Below are 18,930 nucleotides of genomic sequence, written 5' to 3'. Positions count from 1 at the left end.
GCGTGGCCGGGGAGCGAGGAGCGCGCGCGCCGATTGGGCGGCGCTGGCGGCGCGGCCCCGCCCTCCCGCCGGCGCGAGGGCGTCACGTGACCCGGCGGCGGCGGCGGCCGGCGCGGTGGACGCTGGAGGCCCAAGATGGCGGCGGAGCTGGTGGAGGCGAAGGTGAGGGAAGCGGCGCCGCCGCCCCGCCCGCGGGGCCCGGCAGGCACCGGGCGGCTCCCGGCGCGGAGGGAAGGCGGGAGGCGGCGCTGCGAACCGCGGGGGCGGCACTCTGGGGCCTTCCCCTCGCCTTTTTACCTCAGAGACTGCCCCGCCCCGGCCTCAGGGCCGCAGCCCCCGCCGGACCTCCCGGGGCCGAACCGGGCCGTGGTGCTGCCCGCCCTCCTCGGGGCTGCCCCCGCCGCGGGCCTGCCCCGCTCACTGCCGGGATCCAGGAGCGCTGTTGCTGCGCCCGCGCCCCCCGGGCCGGTCCCGCTGCCCTCCCGGGGCTGAGCGCTCGGTGCGGAGCTGTCCGGGGCTCGGGGCACCGCTGGGACCGGCACTGCCGGGGCTGGAGGCGGCCGCAGGGCTCCTCTGGGATGGGTGAAGCGAATCCACGCTCGGAGTTGTGTTTCCAAGGCGCTTCGTGCCGCGGGAAGCACCGGGAGCTTTCCCGGTCCCCTCGGGATCCCGGTTCTGAGGGAGCCGGGGCAGCGGCCGGGGGCAGCCGGTGCTGAGGGCGGTTACGGAGCAACGGCAGTGGCCGGGGAGCGTTCTCTGGAAGGGTTCCCTGGAGTGTTCCCTGGAGTGTTCCCGGGCAGCGCTCCCCGAGCAGCCCCTCGGCGGGGATGGGGCTGCATGGCCGTCATGGCGGGAGCGGAGTTTTGGGGGGCTCTGCCCTGCCCGTGCGGTCCCGGAGCGCTCCCCGAGCACCGCGGTGGCCGCAGAGGCTTTGGGGGCCCGGAGCCGTCCCCGGTGGGGTCTGTGCCGTCCCTGGGGGGCCTGGGGCCGTGCCCGGTGTGGGGGGCTCGGAGCCGTGCCCGGTGTGGGGGGCCCGGGGCCGTGCCCGGTGTGGGGCTCGGGGCCGTGCCCGGTGTGGGCTCAGAGCCGTGCCCGGTGTGGGGCTCGGAGCCGTGCCCGGTGTGGGGCTCGGGGCCGTGCCCGGTGTGGGGCTCGGGGCCGTGCCCGGTGTGTGGGGCTCAGGGCCGTGCCCGGTGTGGGCTCGGGGCCGTGCCCGGTGTGGGGGGCTCAGAGCCGTGCCCTGTGTGGGGGGCCCGGAGCCGTGCCCGGTGTGGGGGCCGGGGCCGTGCCCGGTGTGTGGGGCTCGGGGTGCCGTGGGCCGGGCCCGGGGTTGGGCTCGGGGCCCGGTGTTGGGCTCGAGCCGTGCCCGGTGCTGTGTGGGGCTCGGAGCCGTGCCCGGTGTGGGCTCAGCCGTGCCTGCTCGGGCGTGGGGGGCTCGGAGCCGTGCCCGGTGTGGGCTCAGAGCCGTGCCCGGTGTGGGGGGCTCGGGGCCGTGCCCGGTGTGGGCTCAGCCGTGCCCGGTGTGGGCTCAGAGCCGTGCCCGGTGTGGGCTCAGAGCCGTGCCCGGGGCCGTGCCCGGTGTAGGCTCAGCCGTGCCCGGTGTGGGCTCAGAGCCGTGCCCCGGGGTGTGGGGCCCGGGACCGTGCCCGTGTGTGGGCATGCCGTGCCCGGTGTGGGCCAGGCCGTGCCCGGTTGGCCCGGTGGTGTGGGGCTCAGAGCCGTGCCCGGTGTGGGGCTGGTGCCCGGTGTGGTGGCGCCGGGGCCGTGCCCGGTGGCTCGGTGCCCGTGTGGGGGCTCAGGCGTGCCCGGTGTGGGGGGCTCGGGGCCGTGCCCGGTGTGGGTGGCGGGCGGGGCCGTGCCCGGTGTGGGGCTCGAGCCGTGCCCGGTGTGGGAGGCCGGGGCGTGCCCGGTGTGGGGAGCCGGGTGCCCGGTGTGGGGGCTCAGAGCCGTCCCGGTGTGGGGCTCGGGGCAACCCCTGCCGGGGTGTCGACTCCGTGTGCCCCGTGGCTCGCAGCGTGGCCCGGTGTGGGCTTAGCGTCCGATTCTGAGGGCGCATTGATTGTTGTGTTTGCTCGCACGGAATCTCATTCGCCTCTGTAATTCCTGTTCAAAATGGAAATTCTGGGCTCCAGCTCCGCTTTGCAGGCCGAGAGTCCTGGGTGAGGCTCCAGGAGCAATTCCCACAGGGAGCTCCTGGGATGCCCTGGCACCTCCTGCTGCTGTGTCTTGATGAATTTATCTTTCCAAATGCACCTTTTATCCCCGAATCCCTCGGGGACAGCAAGGTTCTCTCCATTTCCTAGCACACTTTAATGATCCTGGTGGGATTTCATCAGACTTGATGATCTTGGAGGTCTTTTCCACCCTTAATGATCCCGATTCTATTTTTGAGTTGAACAAAAGTGAGGCACAAAGTAGATTTCTCCAGGATTTCACAGGTGGTGTGTGCTGGAGCAGCACCATGAATGCAGGCCTCTGAAATTCTGACTTTCTGGCAATTAAACATCTTTTCTCTCCTCTTTAGTCATCAGTCTTTTTTCCCCTCATCAGGGATATTTTGGGACTCATCACGACTCCCAAAGTTCTAACTGCAGACAGTGACATAACAGCTTTTGGGGTTTCAGATGAAATGACATATGTGAGGGAAAAGGAGAAAATCAAATGGCATTTTTCTCTCTCATCTAATTCCCACACATCCAAAAGTGGCTGTGAAATGTTTCTGGAAACAGTTGTAGATTTCTTAATTAAAAAAGAAATAAAAAATCTGTAGCTGCTTTATTCCAGGAAATTATAAGACTGTTAGATTATCTTTTATGCTTTCTTTTTAATTATTGATTCAAGAGTTGGGTAGAGGTTGGGGAAGATCTGCTGGATTTTTTTTTTTTTTTTTGTGGGGTTTCTTGTTGAATTTCCCCACAAACAGGAAGGATGTGGAGTGAATATGTGTGGAGTTTATTTGAATTTTCCAGCCCATGGACTTTATTAGCTGCTTCTTTGCAATTTTCAGGCTGTTTGGGGATCTGAAATGCCAGCCTGGAGCTGTGGAAGAATTCCTGGTTCCTGATGGGAACTTGCCTTGTGGCCTTTGCTGACGGTTCCAGCCCTGAGCTGGGTTTTGCTGCTTATCAGACACTGAATTTGATAATTGCAAGGCTGGGATCTCAGCATTGTTCTCCTGGGAACACACTGCTCCCTTCAGTAATCACACTCCACAACACGTGGGGGCTTTTAAAGATCCTGTGGATGTAGGGAGGATCCTGGAGGGCTTTTCCCATCCAGAAATCCAGGATTGGTGGCCCCAGTTTGTGTTATTTTGATTTCCTCCCTGTGCCTTGCCCTGGCACCATTTGGGATGAAGTTTTCCACATTTCTCTGGGAATTCTGGATGCTCAGGCTGCTGCAGGAGTCCGTGAGCTCTTCTCTGCTTTAGGCCTTTGAGCTGAGCTGTCCTGAGGATGCTTAGCCCCTATCCAAGTGATTTTGGAGTCATTTGGTGCCTGTGCTTGTGGTTTTGTCCATCCGTGGGTGATCTCTGTGTTCAACCAAGAAATGGGCACCAAAACCAGGCGACAGCAGCGGGTTCAGACACGTTTGGGGTCTTTCTTTGAGGGGGAAATTTTAAATATCTTGCCTTGTAGTTCTAAAGTGACAACTAAACCTTTGCCTTTTATAACTATGAGAACATCTTTTAATTTTTTATCCCCCAGAACATGGTGATGAGTTTCCGAGTCTCAGATCTTCAGATGTTGCTGGGTTTTGTTGGCAGGAGTAAAAGCGGACTAAAACACGAACTAGTGACCCGAGCTTTGCAGCTGGTCCAGTTTGACTGCAGCCCCGAGGTGTTCAAGAAGATCAAGGAGCTCTACGAGACTCGCTACAACAAGAAGGGCTCGGAGGTGGCTCCGCCGCCGCCGGCGCCGCCCCGTGCCGAGGCGCTGCCGCTGCACTCCTCGTACGAGCGCGGCGGCGCCGTGGCCCGCAGCCTGCCCGCCGCCAGCATCGACTACCCTGCCCTCTACGGCAAATACCTGAACGGACTGGGCAGGTTGCCCCCCAAAGTGGCCAAGCCCGAGGTTCGCTTGGTCAAGCTGCCCTTTTATACCACGCTGGACGAGCTGTTGAAGCCCACAGAGTTAGGTGAGTCTGGGGGGGTGTTGGTGAATAGGGTGTAAGTTGAATAAAGGTGATAAGTGAGGTAGAAGTTGAATAAAGTTGATGAATAAGTTGTGTTTTTAAGGAGTTTCTAAAGTTTTGTGGCAGGAGAGGCTGATGGATGGGGTGGTGGGAGCCTTCTCTCCTTCCTTCTCTTTCTCTTTCCCTGCTTTCTCTCTCTTTTTCCCTGCTTTCTCTCTTTTCCCCCCTTTTCTTCTCTTTTTTTCTTCTCTTCTTTTCCCCCTTTTTCTGTCTTCTCTTTTCCCCCTTTTCTTGTCTTCTCTTTTCCCCCTTTTCTGTCCTCTTTCCCCCTTTTCTCTGTCTTTCCCCTTTTCTCTTCTTTCTTTTCCCCTTTCTCTTCCTCTTTTCCCCCCTTTTCTTTCTCTCTTTTCCCCCCTTTTCTCTCTTTCTTTTCTTTTCTCTTCTTTCCCCTTTTCTTTCTTTTCTTTTCCTTTCTCTGTCTTCTCTTTTCCCCCCTTTTCTTGTCCCTTTCCTTTTCTCTTCTTTCCCCCCTTTTCTGTCTTCTCTTTTCCCCCCTTTTCTCTGTCTTTCCCCCTTTTCTCTTTCTTTTCTTTTTCCCCCTTTTCTCTGTCTTCTCTTTCCCCCCTTTTCTCTCTTTTCTTTTCCCCCTTTTCTCTGTCTTCTCTTTCCCCCCTTTTCTCTGTCTTCTCTTTTCCCCCTTTTCTCTGTCTTCTCTTTCCCCCCTTTTCTCTGTCTTGTCTTTCCCCCCTTTTCTCTTTCTTTTCTTTTTCCCCCTTTTCTCTGTCTTCTCTTTTCCCCCCTTTTCTCTGTCTTCTCTTTCCCCCCTTTTCTCTGTCTTCTCTTTTCCCCCTTTTCTCTCTCTCTTCTTCCCCTTTCTTCTTCTTTCTCTTTCCCCCTTCTCTTCTTCTCCTTTCCTCTTTCTCTTTCCTTCCCCCCTTTCTCTTCTTTCTTCCCCCTTCATCTTTCTCCTCTTTCTCTTTCCTTTTCTTTCCCCCCTTTTCCTCTTTCTCTCTCTCTCTCTTCTCTTTCCCCCCTCTCTCTCCCCACATACTCAGAATTTACAGAGAAATGTTGATCTCTGGGCTTAAAGGTTGATAAAAGAGGGCGAGCAGCTTTTTACAGAGTGCTGGGAAAGGGGGAATGGTTCCAAACTAAAAGAGGAAAGATTGAGCTGGGATATTGGGGAGCAGTTCCTCCCTGTGAGGGTGGGCAGGGGAGGCTGTGGCTGCCCTGGCAGTGCCCAAGGCCAGCCTGGGGCCTGTGGGCTGGCATGGGGAGGATCCTTCAGGTCCTTCCCAATCCAAACCCTGGGATTTTCCTCAGACCTGGAACGTGCTCACTTTGGAATCCCACCTTGTTTGCTTCCTGTGGCCTGTGGAGCCATATTCCACACTAATGCTGGAATGTTTCCAGCACTAAAAACCCCTGACCTGAGGCATCCTATGGGTAAAGGAGGGTGGCAACACTTCAAACTGTATTTTTGACCTTTATTTTGTGTGCTTGTCACAGTTATTTGTGTGTGGTGCTGTGTGTTTTGAGGGGTAACCAGTAAAACTGGAAGAGCTTTTTCCCTGGGGTGTGGAAACTGATTTCTCATTATTTAATTTGGGATGTGGAGACTGATTTCTCATTATGTAATTTGGGATGTGGAGACTGATTTCTCATTATGTAATTTGGGATGTGGAGACTGATTTCTCATTATTTAATTTGGGATGTGGAGACTGATTTTTCATTATTGAATTTGGAGAAACAAAGAATGTTGTTAACTGATGGTAAATAGAATGTTCTGGTGGCAAATTCAGCGTGTCCAGAGAAGTTGAGTTCTGCTGAGTGTCTCACAAATTCGTGTGGTAATGTCAGAATTCTCCACCAATGATTCTACAACTTGAGCTGGTCTGGCTTTGCTGAAAATATATTTGTTGTGGCTTGGGGAAAAAATAGATAAAGATTTGATTGTGCAGAAACAAAAAGATAAAGGTCTAATTAGTCAGATTTTATATAATTTCTTCTTCGTTTGAAGGCGTTAATGCTGTGACAAAGCAGCTGAGTGGTGACAGAGTCAAGCTCAAACCTGATAATTGTGTGGGGAATGGTTTGCTCGGTGTTAAATGTGTGTTAGGCAGCAATTCCAATCTGGGATTCTGAAGGAAAACAAATTTCCAGGAGGTGGAAGCACCCAGGGGCAGAAGATGCACTCGCTGGGAATACCAGGTTTGGTGCCAGGTGCCACTGAATGTCCCCTGATCACCAGGTTTGGTACCAGGGTGCCACTGAATGTCCCCAGATCACCAGGGTGCCACTGAATGTCCCCTGATCGCCAGGTTTGGTTCCAGGTGCCACTGGATGTCCCCAGATTATCACATTTAGTTCCAGGGTGCCACTGAATGTCCCCTGATTGCCAGGGTGCCACTGAATGTCCCCAGATCACCAGGTTTGGTTCCAGGTGCCACTGAATGTCCCCAGATTATCCCATTTGGTTCCAGGTGCCACTGAATGTCCCCAGATTATCCCATTTGGTTCCAGGTGCCACTGAAAGTCCCCAGATTGCCAGGGTGCCACTGAATGTCCCCAGATTATCACATTTGGTTCCAAGGTGCCACTGAATGTCCCCAGATTATCACATTTGGTTCCAAGGTGCCACTGAATGTCCCCTGGTTCTCAGGTTTGTTCCAGGTGCCACTGGATGTCCCCAGATTATCACATTTGGTTCCAGGTGCCACTGTATGTCCCCCGATCACCAGGTTTGGTACCAGGTGCCACTGAATGTCCCCAGATTCTCAGGTTTGGTTCCAAGGTGCCACTGGATGTTCCTTGATCACCAGGTTTGTTCCAAGGTGCCACTGGATGTCCCCAGATTATCACATTTGGTCCCAAGGTGCCATTGGATGTCCCCTGATCCCCCAGGTTTGGTTCCAGGTGCCACTGAATGTCCCCAGATTATCACATTTGGTTCCAAGGTGCCACTGAATGTCCCCAGGTTATCACATTTGGTTCCAGGTGCCACTGAATGTCCCCAGATTATCCCATTTGGTTCCAGGTGCCACTGAATGTCCCCAGATTCTCACATTTGGTTCCAGGTGCCACTGAATGTCCCCTGATCACCAGGTTTGGTTCCAGGTGCCACTGGATGTCCCCAGGTTATCACATTTGGTTCCAGGGTGCCACTGAATATCCCCAGATTCTCAGGTTTGGTTCCAGGGAGCCACTGAATGTCCCCTGATCACCAGGTTTGTTCCAAGGTGCCACTGAATGTCCCCTGGTTCTCAGGTTTGGTACCAGGGTGCCACTGAATGTCCCCAGATCACCAGGGTGCCACTGAATGTCCCCTGATCGCCAGGTTTGGTTCCAGGTGCCACTGGATGTCCCCAGGTTATCACATTTGGTTCCAGGTGCCACTGAATGTTCCCTGATCACCAGGTTTGTTTCCAAGGTGCCACTGAATGTCCCCAGATTATCACATTTGGTTCCAGGGTGCCACTGAATATCCCCAGATTCTCAGGTTTGGTTCCAGGGAGCCACTGAATGTCCCCTGATCACCAGGTTTGTTCCAAGGTGCCACTGAATGTCCCCTGGTTCTCAGGTTTGGTTCCAGGTGCCACTGAATGTCCCCAGATTATCACATTTGGTTCCAAGGTGCCACTGAATGTCCCCAGATTATCACATTTGGTTCCAGGGTGCCACTGAATGTCCCCAGATTATCACATTTGGTTCCAGGTGCCCCTGGATGTCCCCTCATTCCCAGGTTTGGTTCCAGGTGCCACTGAATGTTCCCTGATCACCAGGTTTGTTTCCAAGGTGCCACTGAATGTCCCCTGATCACCAGGGTGCCACTGGATGTCCCCAGGTTATCCCATTTGGTTCCAGGTGCCACTGAATGTCCCCTGGTCACAGGTTTGGTCCAAGGTGCCACTGAATGTCCCTGATTATCAGGTTTGGTTCCAGGTGCCACTGAATGTCCCCAGATTATCACATTTGGTTCCAAAGTGCCACTGAATGTCCCTGATCACCAGGTTTGGTCCAAGGTGCCACTGAATGTCCCTGATTGCCAGGTTTGGTGCCAGGGTGCCACTGAATGTCCCCAGATCACCAGGTTTGGTTCCAGGTGCCGCTGGATGTCCCCAGATTATCCCATTTGGTTCCAGGGTGCCACTGAATGTCCCCTGGTTCTCAGGTTTGGTTCCAGGTGCCACTGAATGTCCCCTGATTGCCAGGTTTGGTTCCAGGTGCCACTGAATGTCCCCTGATCACCAGATTTGGTTCCAGGTGCCACTGAATGTCCCCAGATTATCACATTTAGTTCCAGGGTGCCACTGGATGTCCCCTGATTGCCAGGGTGCCACTGGATGTCCCCTAATCACCAGATTTGGTTCCAAGGTGCCACTGGATGTCCCCAGGTTATCCCATTTGGTTCCAGGTGCCGCTGAATGTCCCCAGATTCTCAGGTTTGGTTCCAGGTGCCACTGGATGTCCCCAGATTATCCCATTTGGTTCCAGGTGCCACTGAATGTCCCCAGATTATCCCATTTGGTTCCAGGTGCCGCTGGATGTCCCTGCCCTGCTCATTAATCGCAGCCTGGGCCCTGCTCCCCTGGGCCAGGCAGGCCCTGCAGGGCTCTCCCTGATTTCCCTGCCTGGCTTTCTGTGCAGCCTGGGAGCTTCAGCTCTCCCACCTGAGCAGGCTGCACCTCCCATTCTGGGTTTCCATTCCAGCAGCAGTTTGGTTTCTGTATAAAGAGCGAGCTGACAAAAATGCAAAACAAACCGTGAGCAGCTTCTCGCTTTTCCTAATCAGCTTTGCTTTGTCTTTGTGTGGCTGAACAATCAGCAGGGCTCAGTTTGTTGGCAGTTTCTTAATCAGAAACGTTAAAATTACTTTTTGTTGTTGTCCTTGTCAGTCATCACTTTGCTGAAAATACCTCGTGAAATGTTTTACTTTCTGCTGGTTGTTTTTGTCAGGAGATATTTGGGCGGAAACTGGAATTAAACAGAAAGTTCCACAAAGATATCTTAATTCTTACTTCTGAAATGTATTTTTGTAGGTTCCATTTGCATTTTTAAAGCAGAAAAGGGACCAGAGGGGAAGCACCTGGAGTGACTCAAGTTGTCACCAGGTCTTCCAAGAGCTGCTGAGGTTTTATCCTTCCTTCATCTCCTCTTTTTCATACAAAAGTGCATTTTCCTCCTTCTGAACTCCTGGTGGCTTTGAGTAACCATGCAATGGAAGTGAGACAAAGCAAAACACCCAATTCCTGCTAAATGATTTTTAAAAAGCTGTTTTAGCACTTCCTCTTTGTGTTCCTCCCGTGCCTTTCAGCAGCTCAGGCTCTGAACTTTGCTTAGAGACACAAAACTGAAAATAAAAATATAAAACGTGTTTGGGTTGAAGCACAGCTTGCACCAAAAGTTTCCCAGGTCTCAAACTTCATCTTCCCCACATTAAATGCATTAAATTTGATGTTCAAATTCTCAGTGTGCAGAAGGCCCCAGTTCATGCTGGGCTCTCTCCAGCCCCTCTGAGGGTGAGCTGCTGTCCCACCCTCAAGGTCAGGGGGTTTGAAGTCGTGTTTTGTCTCTTCCAGCTGCTTTTTGTGTTGCTTTTTCATTATCTGAGCTAATCGTTTGTGTTGCTGGGCTTGTTTTCTTTCTTTTCCAGAAGCCTCCTGCTCTGGCTGGGTTGGTTTTGGGCTTTTGGGTCAGGCTCAGGTCTCCTCTTGGGCTTCTTGAGGATGTGGTCACACTGTGACACCACTGATGTGCTGAGCTGATGGCTCTTGAAAAAATAATTTAAAAAGGAGAAAAATCAAATCCAAAGCCTGTGCTGATCACTGAACAGTGAGAATAAATGAGCAAAGCTTTAATCAAAGCAGAATTACCAAAACAGGTGAAAACTGCAGTTCTGGGGTGTGGGAGAAAACAAGACTTGGAGACAAACAGAGCATAGCAATCACCTCGTGGTCTCAGTTTGATGGACGCTCTTTTCTTCCCTCCTCAGTCCCACAGAATAATGAGAAGCTTCAGGAAAGCCCGTGCATTTTTGCGTTAACACCAAGACAAGTGGAGCTGATCAGAAATTCCAGGTACTCCTCACTGGGCATTAACAGCTGCAGAAAATGCAGCTGCACCATTCCATCACTCCCAGTGCTCCCTGCTGGGGAAGCTTTTGTTCTCTGGGTGAGGACACCAGGCTGCTCCTCGTGTACAGCAAAAGCTCTGGGGGCAGTGGGAGCTGCAAATTCCCCATGCAGCTCCTTAAGTTGCACTTGTGCTGCTCTAATCTCCCTCTGGAATGGTGCATTTGGGCAGGAAAATGGGGATGAGCTCCTGGATGAGCTGAATTCTCTGCTGAGCTGCTGCTGTGAGTGTGTGCAGCCTTTCCTGGGGCCGGGTTCAGAAGGCAGAGTGTGCAGCTCTTTGCATCTGAAAGGAACTTCCTTGGTGGGGAGGAACCAGCTGGGATCAGGATTTACCCTGACCTCTGTCAGATGTAATCAAACTGGATTCTGAGGAACAATTTCCAGGAGTGGAAGCACAGAGCAGAAGAGCACTCGCTGAACCAGGTGTGCCAGGGCATGAGTGCCAAATATCCATTTGGTCCAGGTGCACTGAATGTCCAGATCACATGTCAAGTGCCCGATGTCCTGATCCAGTTGTCAAGTGCACTGATGTCCTGATGCCAGTTGGTGCCCGTGCAGAATGTATGAACTTTGAGGCAACAAGGTCCCTCAGAGTGGCAGTGCACGAGGTTTCTAGCTGACTCCTTATGCAAGAATTCTCCAAATTAACAAAACCTTTGACTATTCGTCTTTCTCATCAATTAAAGAGCTGGAGGAAGAATATCTTGGTTATTTTGCCTCCTGGTAAAACATCCTTGTTGTGTCTTCCTTTTCTTTCCTGATTGCAGTTAAAATCCTGTCAGGAACAGCCCCTGATGGAGGCTGCAATATTCACAGTGGGGCCTTAATATTCAGTCCCTTGGTTTGCATGAGCAGCTTCAGCTGAATAATTAAACACAGAGAGTCTTGAACACAGTCAGGTAAACCTGACCTTAAAACCCAGTTTTTATAAATTCTCACAAATCACCAGAAGGCTCCTGAGCAGTTTTAAAAACCCAGAGAAAAGCTGTGAGTTGGTGCATCAGGAAAAAAAAAATAATAATTACAGAACCACTGATATTTGCAAGGGGAATTGTACAATTTAAATAAAGTTCTGGGAGGTAATTTTTTGAAGTTCTATTTAAAAAAATTAGGAACAACTGAAGTTCTTGAGTCTGGCAGCTGCTTTGGGTGATTCTTTTGGGGGTGGGGATTTTTTTTTTACATAATTAATTTGAAGTTTTCTGTTCTTTCATTTATCAGGGAGTTGCAACCTGGCGTGAAATCGGTTCAGGTGGTGCTCAGGTAGGTCTGGGCTGGGCTCATTGAACATCAGGGGCAGAGCAGGGGAGGAGGGAATGTTCCAGCAAGTTCCAACATGGATTTCATGGCTCCAGAGAGAATTTCCAATGAACTTTTTGTTCTTGGGCCTCTTAAATTCCACTTTTGAACCTGGAGCAGAAACAGCAGAGTCGCCCCTGGATGGGCTCTGCTGAGGGAGCGTGGGTTGGGATTGGGATGGGATTGGGATGGGATTGGGATGGGGCTGTGCAGAGTGGTGGGATATTATGGGATGTGTTGTTTCTGCCCAGAATCTGCTACACAGACACCAGTTCCCCCCAGGAGGATCAGTACCCTCCCAACATCGCCGTCAAGGTGAACCACAGCTACTGCTCCGTGCCGGTGAGCGCTGCCGAGGGAAAGCTGGGGGAGATTCGGGGAGTGGGGAAGGAAATGGCTCTGCCACACTATAGAAGTGCACTGCTGAGGTTAAAGCTAATTTTTTCATGGATTAGCCATGTTGTTAACGAGCTGTTCTGTATAAAGGCTCGATGCTGTTTAATTGTGCTGCAGCTGTACTCAGCTCCTTCCCCCCATCCCTGAGAGTGCACTTTAATGGAGCTGATCAACAAATGTACCTTGAGTAAAATAATAACTATTATTTCATCTTCCTGCTCTAGGGCTACTACCCCTCAAACAAACCCGGGGTGGAACCCAAGAGGCCCTGCAGGCCCATCAACCTCACCCACCTCATGTACCTGTCAGCGGCCACCAACCGCATCACGGTCACCTGGGGCAACTACGGCAAGGTGAGAGCCCAGGGAGCGCCCAGGGCCGCCCAGGCAGCCCTGCAGAGCAGCCTCCTCATCCTCTCCTCCCTCTGTCTCCCCAGAGCTACTCGGTGGGGCTGTACCTGGTGCGGCAGATGACCTCAGCAGAGCTGCTGCAGAGGTTGAAAACCATCGGCATCAAGCACCCGGAGCTCTGCAAAGCGCTGGGTGAGTGGCTGAGGAGGGGCCTGCCTGTCTGCAGCCTGCTGGGGAGCAACCACCACCTTGCACACCCGTGCTCCCCTCCAGCTGTGTAAACCCCCACTTTTTATCTGAACAGACTTGCAGAGCTGTGTGTGAGCCGTGGGAGGTCACCCCAAAGCCGTGGTTCTGGTGGCTCTCCCTGTAGGTGGATGTAGGATTTGTGCCGCTGTCGGTGTCACTGGAAGGGCTTCATGCCTTCAGCTGAGTCAGTCTGAGCAGCACTGACCTCGGGATTCCCAAAGGACATTGCTGGAGCGAGGGATCCTGGTGACAATGTCCTGCTGCCCCAGGCCCTGGCACTCCTTGGGGTGGCACTGGGATGTCACCAGCAGCACTTTGATTTGCCTTGAGAGCTTCAGAGAAGAGATGGTCCCCAGAGATGCTTATCCCAAACCACTCAGGTAAATCCTCCTGGTATGAGGCTCATGTAAAAATTACTGGAAATGAGGGGAAGGTGCTTTTCCAAGGTGGACTCTGACTTGGAGCTCATGAGTGTGGAAGATCCCCAGTTTCTCATGTTGCTGGACAAAACCTTCTCACTGTTTCATTCTGCGTGGGAGAGCTGACCCCGTGATCCTGATGGTCTTTAAAACTGCCCAGATCCTGGAGAACTCCTCCCAAGGACAAGAAATGCCAGGGAATCCCAGCATAGTTTGGGTTGGAAGGACCTTAAAGCTCATCCAGTGCCACCCCTGCCATGGCAGGGACACTCCCACTGTCCCCAGTGTCCAGCCTGGCCCTGGGCACTGCCAGGGATCCAGGGGCTGCTCTGGGCACCTGTGCCAGGGCCTGCCCACAGGGAGGAATTTCTCCTGCACATCTTAACCCCAATTTCCTCTCTTCAAGCCATTCCCCCTTGTGCTGTCAGTACAGCTCCCAATGCAGAGCCCCTTTCCAGCATCCCTGGAGCCCCTCCAGGGACTGGAATGTTCTGGGAGGTCTCCACTCAACCTTCTCTTCTCCAGGCTGAGCTTCCTCAGCCTGCCAGCCTTGGGGGTGGGTGGCAGCTCCCAGGGAAGGTGATGGCTCCAGGTGTGTCCAGCCTGCAGGCACCTGCATTTCAGGCAGGATCAGTTGTATTTGGTGACTTTAGAGAAAACCAAATAAGAGCAGTGTCTTACTTCAGCTCCTTCATGTTTTCATGCTTGGAAGTTGTTTGGATATCCCAAACTGGCCAGCCTGAGGAGATCCTAAACTTTGCTTTTCTAGCTCTGGTCTGCTCTGCAAATAATTCTCTGTCACTGAAGCTGCCCTTTGGCTTCAGTCACATCTCACTGCTGACTCATCTTGCTTTGCATAAAATTCTGCAGAACTTAATACAGGAACAGTGTCTGAGAACAGATCACGGCTTTGGATCCAAAATCCTGATCTGGAGATCCTAGAAAATTCTCCTTCCCAGGTCTCCCAGTAATTGATGCACAGAGAGAGCTCTTACAAAGAACTTCATAAAAAATTAAGCTTGGATGAAAAGGCTCCTAATGTGAGGAAAACAAGCCCAAATCTTGTAATCTCCTGGGAATTTCACATCTGAGAAGTCACTCTCTAATTAAAGCTGGGTGTTGCGGAGCTGCATGCAGCCTCATTGTCTGGAGACATCTTGTTATGATCTGAAAAGGTCAAAAGAAATGCTTGACTTGCTCCAAAGAAAAACGGTGATGGAAGTGTCAGAGGCAGTTGCAGACAGCAGTGGGAGCAGCAGCTCCTCCTCAGGACTTGGGGAGCAGTTCAAAGCTGGTTTTGTTGATTTTTGCACCTTGGTGTGGGACCTGCACACGTGGGACCTGCCCATCTGCTGCTTGCTTTGATTTCCCTGCTGCTCCTCTGGGTTTTGCTTTCAGGCTGCAGCAGCAGGGGCAGGATTCCTCCTTTGCTGACGGCTGATTCTTGCCAGACCTGTGCTGGATGGCTGCTGTGCCCGGTCTTGCATGGCTGCCTCGCTCTGAGCTGTCTGCCTGGCTACCTCTGGGCCTGCTTGTGCTTCCTGTGGAACGTTCTGGAATAAGGGAGGTGCCAGTGGTGAGGGCAAGGAGTGGCAGCCCAGCAGTGCTGGGAGGAGGCTTGATAACCTGATGGCAGAAGGATGGGATGTGCTTTCCCTCTCTGATTGCTCACTTGTGGGGAGACATTTCCCCAAATGCTGCTGCTCAGGAGGGAATTAACCCCAGGTCCATGTGTTCATTCCCTGCCTGACAGGGAAAGTGCTCCCCACACACAGCCCAGGGCTGGCTGAGCTGCTCCCCCGGGCCCACAGTCTGGAGGCTGCCTTTGGTAATGCTGTTTTGTCGCAGGAAGAGAGTAGCTGCTGACTATCCCCCCGGGTCCGTGTCCCTTGTGGTGAGACACTATTCCCCTGCTTGGGGTTGCTCTGGAGGGAACTTAAACCCCAGGTACCAGAGGGTACATTCCCTGCCTGACAGGGAAAGTGCTCCCCACACACAGCCCAGGGCTGGCTGAGCTGCTCCCCCTGTGCTGCACAGTCCTGCTGAGGCTGCCTTTGGTTCAATGCTGTGTCCTCTGCTCTCCCTGCAGTGAAGGAGAAGCTACGCCTGGACCCTGACAGTGAAATCGCCACCACCGGGGTCCGAGTGTCCCTCATCTGTCCGGTGAGACCCTGCAGGCTCCTCCTGCGCTTGGGGTTTGGCTTGGAAGGGAGCTTAAACCATGCAGTGACACAGAGAGGGACACCTCCCACTGTGCCAGGCTGCTCCAGCCTGGCCTTGGGCACTGCCAGGGATCCACTCTGTGCCAGGGCCTCAGCACCTTCCCAATATCCCCTCTAGGGTGTGGGGAACCCCTCCCTGTGTCCTGTCCCTCCATCCTGTGTCCCCAGTCTCTCTCCAGCTCTCCCAGTTTAATCCAGAACCAAACAGCTCCAGCTCTGTTTTAGCCTGCTTTTGTCAAGAACCCAATCCATACTCCCAGAGCAGCTTTACCAACTCCCAAATGAAATGTTTTTCCTGCTGAGGGGATCTGGGGTTCCTCCCCGCTGTCCTGGCTGATGCTCTGCTCTCTGCCCCCACAGCTGGTGAAGATGCGCCTGTCGGTGCCGTGCCGGGCCGAGACCTGTGCACACCTGCAGTGCTTTGATGCCGTCTTCTACCTACAGATGAATGAGAAAAAGCCCACATGGATGTGCCCTGTGTGTGACAAACCTGCCCCCTACGACCAGCTCATCATTGATGGGTGAGCTTTGCACCTCTCTGCCCTTTGCCCTTCCCCGCTGGGTGCAGCATCCAGCTCTTGGTTGAAGTTCACTTTGAAACTGTTCAAAGTTTATTCTGCTGCTGGATAATATTCTGGTTTCAGTGTTTTGGTGTGTTAGAGCAAGTGGGAATGTGCTGGGGGGTAACAGGCTTGTGGTGCAGCATTTTTGGGGTGAGTTTGGGAGCACCTTTGTGCCCCCAAATGCTGGGAGCCTTCTGTAGACTGACCAGGGCTGGTGGAACAGCACACGTGGTTCCTGCCTGCTGGGAAATGGTCTCCACCCTCATGGCTGTGTGATTGGCCCCCACTGCAGGTTCCCTCAAGAGCAGGGAGAGTTTGGGGTGATGTTTGGGGTGGCTGAGCTGCCCTGGCACAGGGCAGTGAGCAGACCAGTCTGTCCCAGCCTCACCGAGGGCTCCTGCAGCGTCGCTGCCGTGTGGGCCCTGGGCAGATCCAGGAGCTGTGGCTTTGCAGGCAGCCTGGAGCAGCCTCAGCACTGATAACCTGTTTGCTTTGTCCCCTGGCCAGCCCTGACAGGAAAATCCAGTTCTTGGAGATCTCTGGCAGGGGGAGATGAAGGGGAAGCTGTGAGGGGTGGGACTGTGGGACCCACACGGGTCAGCCATGCCCGTGTCCTGCACCAGGAGCAGCAGGATGGCCCTGGGGAGGGCTCAGCAGACCTTGGTCCCTGCTCAGGGCTGGTTTGATGCCAGTTCTGTTGGGTGAAGTCCTTCCCAGATTGCCTGGGAGTGAGGGAGGGAAGCTGAAAGAGCCCGAGGCTCCCGAGCAGGGTGGGAGGTGCTCGGTCAGGTCTGGCATCCTCAGGGCCTGTTCAGCTTTTTGGGAGCTGCAGTTTGGTGGTTGCTGTGCTAATGATGGGATTGGCTGTGGGAGCAATTCCTGCAGGAGCTGGGGAAAGCTGAAACTCCCACTGGGGTGCCACAAAGTTCTCCTGACCTTGGAACTCTTAGTGGAAAGAGTTCTCCTTCCTCCTGAAGGGAAGTGCTCAAGTCCAGGAGGGATTTCCAAATAAACATCCCAGGCAAACGCTGGGACACAGGGAATGAAGCAAGTGCCCAGTTTCTCTGCAATCAGAGAAATACAAAATACACCTCATTCCAGGTGGATTTTCATGGTGTTCCTGATGCAGGAATGTTGTTCTGGTGGCTCTTGTGGAGATTTGGGAAATAAAACTAGGAAGGAAGGGAAGTGCTGCTGGTTGGATTGCTGAGTTCCCAATGCCAAAGGATCTCTCACCTTTTGCTAAAGCCTTGCTGGGAATGTCCCATGGGATGGGGCAGCAGGGCCTGCCTGGAAGCAGTGCCTGGGAGCCTGGGTGAAGAGGCAAAGCTGTCTTTAATTGCAGCTAATTAAGCTGGTAGTTGATGATTTGGGTGCATGGACAGGAAGGGCTGGGATGGATTTGCACAGTCAGAACCTGCACTGGTTTTATGGGGAATAAAGTCCGTGGCTCCAAGGCTCTCAGCAGCAGGTTCCTTTGGTCACTGCACACACCCTGCTGATTGCCAGGGCTGTGACAGCTCCTGTGTCCCCTCTGCAGGCTCCTGTCCAAGATCCTGACAGAATGTGAAGATGCAGATGAGATCGAGTACCTGGTGGATGGCTCCTGGTGCCCCATCCGAGCCGAGAAGGAGCGGAGCTGCAGCCCCCAGTGTCCCATCCTGGTTCTAGGTGAGCAGGGCTGGAAACCCTGGGGGAAATCACACAATTCCAGCATGGCTGGGGTTGGAGGGGACCTGCAGGACCATCCAGTGCCACCCCTGCTATGGCAGGGACACCTTCCATGGTCCCAGGTTGCACCTTCTACTGCCCAAGCGCTGTCCAGGCTGGCCTTGGGCACTGCCAGGGATCCAGGGGCAGCCACAGCTGCTCTGGGCACCTGTGCCAGGGCATCACAAGGAGGAATTTCTCCCCAATATTCCCTCTTCCCTGTGTCCTGTCCCTCCATGCCTTGTCCCCAGTCCCTCTCCAGCTCTCCTGCAGCCCCTTTAGGCTCTGAGCTCTCCCTGCAGCCTTCCCTTGTCCCTTGAGCAGCCAGGGGTGCTGGATCCCTCCCTGAGCTGGCCAGGGCTGGTTTCAGCTCCTCCTCCTCCTCCTGGTGCCAGGTTCCTCGGAGGTGAACGGGCTCCTGGCCACGGCCAACGGCACCGGCGAGAACGGCAAAGCCCCGGCGGATGTTGTGGATTTAACACTGGACAGCTCATCCTCGGAGGAGGACGAGGAGGAGGATGAGGAGGAGGATGATGATGATGAGGGACCCCAGCCCAAACGACGCTGCTCTTATGAGAAAGGTTTAGTCTCTGCCTGCTGACTGCAGCCACGGCTCGGAATTCCCAACGGACAGACTTGAATACTCTGGTGCTTATTAAACTGGAGGAGGGGGAGAACGTCCTCTCCCACCTCATCTCCCTCCCTCCCTCATCTCCTGTGACTTTCCTATTCCAAATTAATCATTAAAACGAGAGAAAAAAAGAAAAAAAAAAAAAAAAAAAAACAAAAAACGACACAAACAAAACAAAAAACAAAAGTCATTGAGCTGCTTCTTGGTTGGAAAACGACCCCACTCAGAGCCTGACCCTGAACTGGAGCCTGAAGTAAAGAAAGTGTCTTAAGCCAGGCAGGATCCTCCCTCACCTGGATCCCGGGATCGGGGGAGCTCCCTGCACACCTCCAGGACACCCACCCTGCATCTCCAAAGCCGTGTGCAGTTTGATCCTCTTGTTAATTAATCATTCCTTAATTAATCTAAAGGTTTTGCTGGACGTGTGAGTCCGGGGCGGGGCGGGAGGGGGGAGCGGGGAGGGCTCTGGGGGGGTTGGATGGCCCAGAGAGGATAGAGGGGGGTTTGTAGGGGTGGGACTGGGGGCATGGGGTGCCAGGGGGGAGATGCCCGCTTGGCAGTGGCACTGGTCTAGCTCGGAGCTCCAGCAGCTCTGCACCTCATGTAAAGAGACACGTTTGGAATTTTGACCTAATCCCAAGGGAAGTGTAGAGGTTTGTGCAGTAGTGACTCGTTTTAGTTGAGCAGAAGCCATGGGGGGGGCGGGGGGTGGGAGGGGGGGGGGCTCGAACCACAGATCTGTTGTATTTTTGAAGTGCAATAACTTTGGTGTTTTTGAAGACTGACAAGGGCTGCGCATTCCCTTTTCGTTGAGGTTGGTTCT

At 53.8% G+C, this 18,930-nt stretch overlaps 1 protein-coding gene across 2 annotated transcripts; it reads left to right on the top strand.

Annotated features, from left to right (window-relative positions):
• Nucleotides 1-57: 57 nt before the first annotated feature.
• On the top strand, nt 58-18,516 carry PIAS4 (protein inhibitor of activated STAT 4). Of its 2 annotated transcripts, none has more exons than XM_064734244.1 (11): nt 58-162; nt 3,708-4,137; nt 10,127-10,211; nt 11,490-11,531; nt 11,819-11,909; nt 12,188-12,316; nt 12,400-12,505; nt 15,071-15,144; nt 15,564-15,724; nt 17,307-17,437; nt 17,872-18,516. In XM_064734244.1, exons 1-11 carry the CDS (start codon nt 136-138, stop codon nt 18,075-18,077), a joined length of 1,482 nt encoding a protein of 493 aa, XP_064590314.1. In that variant the 5' UTR covers nt 58-135; the 3' UTR covers nt 18,078-18,516. The 2 variants fall into 2 exon arrangements, with proteins under 2 accessions (XP_064590314.1, XP_064590315.1); XM_064734245.1 differs by lacking the exon at nt 58-162 and adding an exon at nt 357-499.
• Nucleotides 18,517-18,930: the final 414 nt, after the last annotated feature.

Source organism: Zonotrichia leucophrys, chromosome 28 (assembly GCF_028769735.1).
Source record: "Zonotrichia leucophrys gambelii isolate GWCS_2022_RI chromosome 28, RI_Zleu_2.0, whole genome shotgun sequence".
NCBI classification, from domain to species: domain Eukaryota; kingdom Metazoa; phylum Chordata; class Aves; order Passeriformes; family Passerellidae; genus Zonotrichia; species Zonotrichia leucophrys.
Note: the sequence above shows the minus strand (reverse complement) of the source record. Positions and strands in the feature narration are given on the sequence as shown.

Excerpts from the sequence above, each read along its gene's own strand:
- PIAS4 (XM_064734244.1), top strand. The coding sequence starts at position 136 with ATGGCGGCGGAGCTGGTGGAGGCGAAG. Across the intron at positions 12,506-15,070 it reads GGAGCTCTGCAAAGCGCTGG|TGAAGGAGAAGCTACGCCTG; the intron begins GTGAGTGGCTGA and ends CTCTCCCTGCAG. Across the intron at positions 15,725-17,306 it reads GACCAGCTCATCATTGATGG|GCTCCTGTCCAAGATCCTGA; the intron begins GTGAGCTTTGCA and ends TCCCCTCTGCAG.